Source organism: Callorhinus ursinus, unplaced genomic scaffold, assembly GCF_003265705.2.
Source record: "Callorhinus ursinus isolate GAN/ISIS: 27379988/994484 unplaced genomic scaffold, GSC_fseal_2.0 scaffold25, whole genome shotgun sequence".
Lineage (NCBI taxonomy): Eukaryota > Metazoa > Chordata > Mammalia > Carnivora > Otariidae > Callorhinus > Callorhinus ursinus.
In genome coordinates this window covers 35,151,057-35,160,672 of record NW_027397087.1, presented here as the reverse complement: position 1 = coordinate 35,160,672, position 9,616 = coordinate 35,151,057, and the positions used below count along the sequence as shown (strand labels likewise).

General features: G+C 46.8%; 1 protein-coding gene across 1 annotated transcript in view; it reads left to right on the top strand.

The window, feature by feature from the left end:
* The first annotated feature begins 1,035 nt into the window (after window positions 1–1,035).
* Window positions 1,036–9,616, top strand: part of LARP6 (La ribonucleoprotein 6, translational regulator) — a 19,663-nt gene continuing 11,082 nt past the window's right edge. Inside the window, exon 1 of the mRNA XM_025884113.2 lies at window positions 1,036–1,325. Within this exon, the coding sequence (XP_025739898.1) occupies window positions 1,126–1,325 (200 nt within the window). The 5' untranslated portion in view covers window positions 1,036–1,125. The remainder of the gene's footprint in view (window positions 1,326–9,616) is intronic.

Sequence of the window (9,616 nt, the reverse complement as noted above, 5' to 3'; positions counted from 1 at the left end):
TTTTTTTACAAGGACAGTGCTTTCCAAGAGACACCACTTCTTGAGCCTCTCCGATTTGCTTCCCTCTGTCAAAACGTATTGGTCGAGGGGGTCTGTTCTTTTAGAGCCCTGGGTTGGCAAATTAACATAATAAATGATGCTTAAGGAGGTAAATGAAGAGCTTCATGAAAGCACATTCAGGTTTTATTTATGTCTATGCTTATGTCCCTCGTTTCTGGGTCACTTGTGCAGGGTTGCTATGGAACTCAGTTAAAGCTAAATATGAACAGGGTTTTCGAACATGCTGGCATTTCAATAGCTCCCTTTATTTAGTCAACAATATTTGAAGGCTTACTATATGCAGGGCATATTCTAAGAAGCAAATGAAAAGGGCATTACAAGGCAGTGGCTTTCAAACTTTAGTGAACTTTGGCATTACTTGGAAGACTTGTTAAAACACAAAGTTCAGAATCCTAGATCCTGATTCGGGAGCTCTGTTTGGGCCGCGAGAATGTGCGTTTCTAACAAGTTCCCAGGTAGGGCAGGTGCTGCTGGTCCAGGGACCGCACTTTGAGAACCGCGGGTTTTAGGGCACGGCAGGAACCAAGTCCCTGACCTCACAGGGCGCACGATCTAAGGTGGTTGTGCCAAGGAGACTAACGGTGGAGATTTCGGTCGTCCTGGCAGGACCGTGGCGGGGAGACACCAGCAGGCACAGACGCCCCTTAAGGTGCTGTCGGGCCGTGCCACCCCCCAGGGTCCTCCGCCCACTGAGAAGTCAGAGGTGGGGCGCCCTCCCCTCTCCCCTTCTCCGGGGCCGCGTGGAGCCGAGCGGGTAGGAGGAGGGACCAGCGGGCGCGCGCCGGGGGCGTCGGGGGTCGGGCGCATCTTTCCGGGACGGGCGGGGCGCGGGGCGCGCGGAGGAAGTCGCCCTCCCCCGCCGCGGCCCCGCCCGCTCTGGCGCGCGGCTGGCTGCCGGGGCGGCGGCGGCGGCGGCGGCGCGGGGCGGGGCGCCGCGACCCCCGTCCCCTCCCGGGCGCGCTCGCCGCGCCCCCGCCCCCTCGTCGCAGTCGCCGCCGCCCGGCTGGCTGGGCCTCAGGGCGCGCGGGCAGCCGCGGCGCCGCATTCCCGGCCGGCCCGTGAGCCATGGCCCAGGCCGGCGAGGAGACGCTGCCCGGGCCCGAGACGGCGGTGCAGATCCGCGTCGCCATCCAGGAGGCCGAGGACGTGGAGGAGCCGGAGGACGAGGAGGAGGGGGCGGAGGCGCGCGGCGCGGGGGACCCGGCCCGGTACCTGAGCCCCGGCTGGGGCAGCGCCAGCGAGGAGGAGCCGAGCCGCGGGCACAGGTAGGCGCGGCGGCGCGGCCCGGCCGAGGGGAGCCCGCCCCGGGTCCCGGCCGAGCGCGAGCGCCGGGACAACTTCCCCCAGGCAGCCCCGCCGCGGGGCCGCTGCTCCGGGCGTCCGGCCGAGGCAGAACCTGCTTTCGGCGGTTGTTGGTGCCCCGCTCCGCAGCTTTGTCGCCCGACCGGAGCTCCCGGGGCTGGCGGCGGGGCTCGGAGGGGCCTGGACGTGGCGGGGGGGGGCATGCCCTGGGGCCCGGGAGGAATTCCTTCCTGGGCCATCCTCGCCATCTTCTCCCCCCGGAGAAGACTCTCCTTGCGTGTGCTCACCCGGGACCTTCCCCAAAGCCCATCCCAGGCCGGTCTTCCCCTCCGAGACTGGCCCAGCTCCCCCTGAGAGGGGCCCCACCTAGCCTTCACTGCCTCCTTCGTCCTGTCTGCTTATCAGTCCAAATGGGTGGGGGCAGCCCAGGCCCCGCGGACACTTGCGGCTGGGGGATCCGAGGAGTGATTTCACGGTGTAGAGCGCTCTCCTGCTCTGGTTTGGAATCAGCTCAAGGCTCGCTGCTTGCATTCTCGCGGGCCGGGGATTCCCATTTTCACGCAGCCTCCCCCACCCGACTTCTATGCTTGCATCATCATCTTGCTGCCTTGCTAGTTGGGTTCCTGAGTCTGGAGCTGTTATGGCACAGGAAGCCACCTGTCTAACGGTGCCTTTGGGCCCTGAGCCCGGTCATCAGCCGGAGACCTTGGATTTGTGTCCACCAACGCCGGCACCTTTCGAATCTGTGGTTTCGTTCTTGCTGTTGAAAGGAGAGAAGAGTATGGAGTATCCATAACCACGAGAGTAGAGCAATGGCAGAACTTGAAAATTGCGGGAAATGCCCACAGGAACTTCTTAAGAACCCTCTTTCCTCGGGGTTTCTGGGCACATGCTTTTTAGTTGTCAGGGCTCTGCAGGATCATTCCCTGGCAGGTAGATAATTTACTTCATTGGCAGAATACTCAGCTGAAGGGCATGAGAACACTGGGTCCAGAATCATTCCCCATCACTGGCTGACCCTTCCCCAGTGGGAGAGGTCTGGATGTAGGCACCCGGAGATTCAGGGCAGTTCAATGGAGACAGAGGTACCTGAGGAGGAAAGTCCAGCCCAAGAGTTTAGAGCAGAAATGCTGAGCCATAGCAGATGACACGGAAGCTACAGTAGACCTATCAGCACTCTATATACTGTAAAGCGTGATTCATTCACTCACTCATTCGTTCAGCTCTGTGCTGAGAATAAAAATAATGAGTCCACAGTCACTGACATCTCAGTCTTGAGGAGAAGGCGGCCACCTAGTCAAATAATTTCAGAGGTTATATAAAGGAGCTCAGAGTGGCTGATCCTTCTGATTTCATTTGCCTGTAGTTGTGGTAGAGAGTTCCCCCCTATACTGGGGACTAAGTGTTGAGATTGCACCATTAGCAGGGATTAAAGCCCTACTTATTTCTTGGGCCTGGAAAGATGCCCCCTGTGGAGATTAGGAGAATATGATCCTCATTTGGGTGGGCTTCTTGCTCCTACCCCCCCCCCACTCTCTCCAGGGCCACCCTTCCCTCGCAACTCAAGGGACTGGAATCTCATGGGGCATTCAGTTTGAAGCATTTCCTACTGCCCACTGGCAGAGAGTTGACCCCAGAAAATCCCTGGAGACTCTTCAGGGTATTGGAGCTGACAGAGCCCAGCAGGCAGACATCCAGAGCATGAGAATGCAGCCAAGAACAGGATCCATGCTGTTCCCCTGTTTGGGCCAGACTGCCACAGCAGCAGCCCCTGCCCTGTGTGGACAATTCTTGGCTTCCAGAGCCTTCAGGAGAAAGCCCAGTTTCCTTAAGCTGTTTGAGATGTGGCACCCACCCACATCATCTTCTTGGCCCATTGCTTCTTTCCCTGCCTGTCTCAGCAGTTCGTGCTCCCCCAGCCCTGACCCCCCTAGATTCTTGAATATAGGGTACAGTTTTGTGTCTTCATGCCTTTGCACTCCCTCCTCTGGGTCTCTGATTGATTGATTGATCTCTAGTTAGCCTTAAAACTTCACTGCATCTACTAGGTATTTATCCAAAGGTTACAAACATAGTGATCGAAGGGGCACATGCACCCCAATGTTTATAGCAGCAGTGTCCACAATAGCCACACTATGGGAAAAGCCCAGATGTCTGTCCACAGAGGAATGGATAAAGAAGATGTGACACACACACACACACACACACACACACACACACACACACACACAGGAATATTATGCAGACATCAAAAGGAATGAAATCTTGCCATTTGCAATGATGTGAATGGACCTAGAGGGTGTGATGCTAGGCGAAATCAGTCAGTCAGCGAAAGACAAATACCCTATGATTTCACTCCTATGTGGAATTTAAGAAACAAAACAGATGAACATGGGGAAGGGAAGGAAAAATAAAATAAGATGAAAATTGAGAGGGAGACAAACCATGAGAGATGCTGAACTCTAGGAAATAAATTGAGGGTTGCTGGAGGGGAGGGGGGTGAGGGGATGTGGTAACTGGGTGATGGGCATTAAGGAGGGCACCTGATGAAACAGGACACATAGAACACAGGGTGTTCTATGTAACTGATGAATCACTATTCTACCTCTGAAACTAAACAACAACAACAAAAACACGTCTCTGCTTCGTCCCCACAACCCCCAGTCTCCACCCCAAAGCTGTTTGTTTCCTTGGAGTTGCTGTAGTACTCTGCACATTTTATACCTACCATTTACCTCAGTTTTAACTGTATAGTTCCGTCTCTCTCACAACAATATGAGAGATGTCTCTCTCATCGCGAATTCGGGGACCATGCTTGCCTTGCTCTCATTGTATCCTCAGCACCTGGCATATAGTGGGTGCTCCTAAATATCTGTTGAATGAATGCATGTCTCTATCATTGCATTATGCCATTGGGTTGAAGTATTTGTGTGGTTTTCCCCCAACTAGACAGTGAGATCCTTGAAGGCAGTGACCTCGCCTTAGTCCTCTCTATACGACCAGTACTCAGCCCAATACTTGGCTTTTCCCTGGGGTACAAGCAATATATGAAAATAAGAAAAATGTTCTTTAGTCTTCTCCCCACACCTCTCTCACCAAAAAGGTGTCTTTCTTTTTATTCTCACCTTTTTGAAATAAAAATTTCAAACATAAAATGTGAAAGAGTAGTATTGTAAGCATTCATACACCTACCATCTAGATTTAACAGTTGTTAATATCTTGCCATATTTGTTTGATGGACTTAGGGGTGGTTTACTCTGAAACATTTGAAAATATATGCAGTACTTACTGTACCCTCAGCACTTTATTTGGGAGCTCTTACTAATGACATTCTCCTGTAAAACCATAATACTATTATTGCAGTTAAGAGAATTAACAATGATTCCCTATTATAAGCCCTAAAATGAACTAATAGCCAAGTTCCATATTTGGGTCCCCCCCCTTTATATTTTATATAAAATATAAAATTTATATTTTACAATATAAAATTGTATTTTATAGATGTTTCTTTTTCCCCTCCAAACAGAATCCAGTCCAGGTGGTGGCATTTGCCTATTATGTCTCTTTAGAATCTTTCAATCTAGAACATTCACACTTTTTTTTTTTTTAATGCGTTGCTATTTTGAAATAAGAGGCCAGATGTCTTGTTGAACGTTTCCCAGTTTAAAGTGGTCTGATTTTGTTCTGATCATCTAGTTTAACTTGCTCCTTTGTACTCTGTGTTTCCTGTAAATTGGAAGGTATGCTAAGGGCCTGATTCAATTCGGATTAAACATTTTGGCAAGAACATCTCAGGCAATGCCACAGACTTTTTGTTGCATCACCTCAGGCGGCTTTCACCAAAGTGATGCTCTAATTTGACCACTTGCCTAAGGTGATCTCTCCATTGTGAAGGTACATCTCTCCCTTTGCAGTTAACAAGTAGTCTGTGGGCTTCCTGTGAATATTCTTTCAACAAGGCCCTTCACCTAATGGTTTTAGCATCCGCTTATGATCCTTGCCTGAGTCAGTTCCTCAGGAATTACAAATTGGTGATTTTCTAATTTTATTATCCTTTGTACATTTTTTAAAAAAACTCTTATTTATTTATTTGACAGAGAGAGAGAGACAGCTAGAGAGGGAACACAAGCAGGGAGAGCGGCGGAGGGAGAAGCAGGCTCCTGGCTGAGCAGGGAGCCCGATGCGGGGCTCGATCCCAGGACCCTGGGATCATGACCTGAGCTGAAGGCAGATGCTGAACAACTGAGCCACCCAGGCGCCCCTATCCTTTGTACATTTATTGGCTGGTATTCTGTATAAGAGAGCCTTCCCTCATCATCTGGAATTGAACAAGAGTTCCTTCTAACGAGGCAACATAAATGCTTAATGACCAGTTTTCAAAGAGAGGAGTGGGTGTAATAGTTGCATCAAGTAAATTAGAGCCCTCCTTTGGCCCTCCTTGATTCATGGACTTCTGTTTATTCACTTAAAAAAAAAAAGATTTTATTTACTTATTTTGACAGAGAGCAAAAGCAGGGGGAGCAGGAGAGGGAGAAGCAGACTCCCCGCTGAGCAGGGCGCCTGACGCGGGGCTCTATCCCAGGACCCTGGGATCATGACCTGAGCCGAAGGCAGATGCACAAGGACTGAGCCACCCAGGCACCCCTGTTTATTCACTTTTTAAAAATTAGTTACAATCATTATTTTTGATGTTCAGAATGTCCCTGATTAAGTAGGGGGACCCCTTCAGATTGGTTTCAGTATAGCCTTTTGGAACATGCCCTTGAGTCTTTGAGCACTTTCTTGCTTTGTGATATTAGATATTCTGGGCTTACTTTGTACTTTTCCTACTCCTGTCATGGGATCCAGCCATTTCCACAGGAATCCCTGTGGCTAGTAAATACTAGCGGGAAGGTATTTAGAAACCAAGACCTGGAATTAAGAGTGCTAATTTCCCCTGGGGCAACATTGGTTTTAGGCCCTTTCAGTAGAGCTAGGAAATACATTTTAAAAAATGAGTTTATGTTGATAATTCCAATTCATATTTGACATTATAGGGTTTTTGTTTTACTTCTTTTATTTTTTTTTGCACTGACAGTCTTGATTCTTAACAACATTAACATATTTACTCGATTCCTGTGTCTTACAATGTGTGAAAATGATTTAAAATTATCAAATATTAGTATGAATAATAAAATCACTGAAGCATACCTTCATTTAACAACAGAAACATCTAGGTTCCTTTCTCTCCATGATGTTTCAGGGACATTGCGTAAGCTATCTTTTCTCTGTTCTGGGTGATGTTAGTGAAAGGCTCCATTTATTAATGCCAATTATGTACCAGATGTGGAACTAAATACTTCGCATACATTATCTCTGCTTCACACCACAAACCATTATTTAGACCCGCAGAGACATCCACTAGTTTTACTCCTTTCCCAGGCCCTAGGAATTATGCCAGAACAGCATGGCAGAAGACCGGGTAAGAAGAGAGGGTCATGATGTCTGTAATAAGTCTGTAAGAACCCATGGGCCACCCAGACATAGCGTGGGGCCTCCGCTAGTGGTATCCAAAATATAATTGTTCCCATAATGCCTTTCCAAAGTTGGACACATCCCCGTATATGTTTCCAACTTGTCTCTCTGAAAAACCTTTATCTTTTGAGTCTGTCCTTGTGTTCTTATATTGCATTATCAATTTGGTTACCTTTAGAACCCTTTCAGATTCATTCTCTTTTTCTAGAAGCAAGTCAAAAGGAGCTATACACAGATTGTACTGGACCCTGGTGATTTTCATAAATGATGCTTTCTCTTTTTTGTTCAATATCCACCTTGTTGCTGTCCACCATTTTCCTGGTATTGGCAGCCAAAGTACCATATTAGACCATCTGCAAGGATAGATGATGAGTCCAGGAAATCTTTTCTGTGTTGAAAACCATAGTGAGGAGCTCATTATTCCACCATTTTATTTTGGATATTTTTATTCATAAGGTGACGTTTGATTAACCATTCAACTAATATCTCCAGATTATCTTGAGATTTTATGAGAAAGGCAACCCTGGAGATTCTATGCTGTACTTATTTCTCTAGAGTATTTACAAATACAATAAATATTTCAGCAGTGATCCATGGAGCCCAATCATCTGTTTTGAAATGTACCTCGTTTCTACCCTTTGTTTTCATTTCTAGGATGTTTACAGCCATTAAAAAAAGAACACATCAGTACCCCCAATTTACAATGATATATTTAAAAGGAAACAATAATGTGAACATAAAACTTAAATGTACATTTTTTTTGGAAGTCCTCTTGAAAGCCTACTCAGAACATTTACCAGTAACCATACTTCCTGTCTCAGAGAATCCTGATAGGTGGGATTTGCCCTTACAGAAGCTATTCACTTTACATTGGTGATGCTTCGTAAATTCCTACTATGTGCAAGGCTCTGGGTTGGTGCCAGAATGAAAGAAACCAATGTGAATCCTACCCTCCGGGGGCTGAGGGTTCAGGGCACTAATTAGAAATGCGCACAGTAGCTCTGATACAACTACAGGCGAGGGGTTAGGAGAACTTGAAATGATTTCCTTCCTGGGAGAGTTGCATTTGAGAGGGAGCTTGATGTGTGCCTAGGATTTGGACCTGAGAGATAAAGGCCAGATGTTCAAGAAGATGGAACAGCACACACCAGAGATAGAGTCCAGAAACCTTGCGACACTTACAGAGACCTATTAGTCTTTTACTTGCTTTTGTTTTAGAGCAAAGGATCTGAAAGGAAATAAGAGATACGTTTGGAAGCTGGTGACAGCCAGATTGGAAATGAATCTGCATAAAGAGCTAAGGACTTTGGATTTTACTTAATAGAATAGAAAACATGAGTATTAGTATTAAAGTAGAGGAGCGACGTAGCCGTTTTTCAAAATGTGTCATAAGGCACAGAGTGGAAGAGGCTTAACCCAAAATACAACAGTGGAGTGGTGGGGAGGTGGTAGGACGTGGGAAGACAGAACCCTAGAAAGGTTCTGGTTAGGACATGTGTGAAGGATGTAGGGATTAAAAGGGATGCTGATATCTGAGAGGTGATTTAAAGTCTGCCTTTAAAACAATTGCCTCACCTCTCTGCCTGACCATGAAAAGTAGCAACCAACATACTGTTTACTTCCAAGGAGAAAAAGAATAGGATTATTTTCTAAAAAGGAATCAAATGAACTAACTGGTGAGCTAGGACGGCTAAGGTAGAGCTGGTACCTGCAGAGTAACTCCTCTGCCATATGAAGCCCCTATTTAATAACCCCGTGTCTGTCCACCCTACAGTGAAGCCTGCCAGTTGGCATGCCCCACCCACGTCTATAGAACCACCTGGGAAGAAGGTGAATCACAGTATACCGCTGTGGAGAAAACCTACTTCACCCACCAAGAAAAAGCAACCCAGACCTTCCCTCATTTTTCAAAATAAATAGCCATGGAGCCCAACTCCCCACTTCCTAAGTGTGGACTGTGTACAGTGACTCCCTTCCAAAGTGCGCAGTATGGAAGGAGGGAGAAAGGTAGTAACTCCGCAGTGGAGACACCAGATAACACTACTTCAGGCAGGGTCAACATCCACAATGATCAGGTATGTTGATACGATGTGATGAGAATGGAAATTTACCTCTGTCATTCTCTTCCCTAAAACCCATAAACACCATCTAATCGTAAAATATCAGATAAATCCCAAATGAAGGACATTCTACAATATATCTGACCAGGACTACTGAACACAGTCAAGGTCATTAAAAACAAACAAAGCCTGAGAAACTGTCCCACCCAAGAGGAGCCTGGGGAGACATGATGACTCAATCTAACATAGTATCCTGGATGGGATCCTGAAAGAGAAAAAGGCCATTAGGTAAAAAAACTAAGGAAATCTGAATAATCTGGACTTCAGCTAATAATTTGGAAATCTGGACTTTAGCTGATAATAATGTATTGATATCAGTTCATTAAATGTACCATACTAATGCAAAATATTAATAACAGAAGAAGCCTGATGGGGGATATATGGGAATTCTCTGTACTACTTTCACAATTTTTCTCTAAGTCTGAAATTATTCTAAAATAAGTTTGTTTAAAAAAATTTTTTAACAAAAAGATGAATTGATTATCAGTTACATGAAGAAAACCAGTTACATGAAATTAAATGAAAAACTGATCCCAGAGGATATAGAGATGACACTGTTGGAAACAAAGAGACCACACACACACACACACACACACACACACACACACACACACACACAC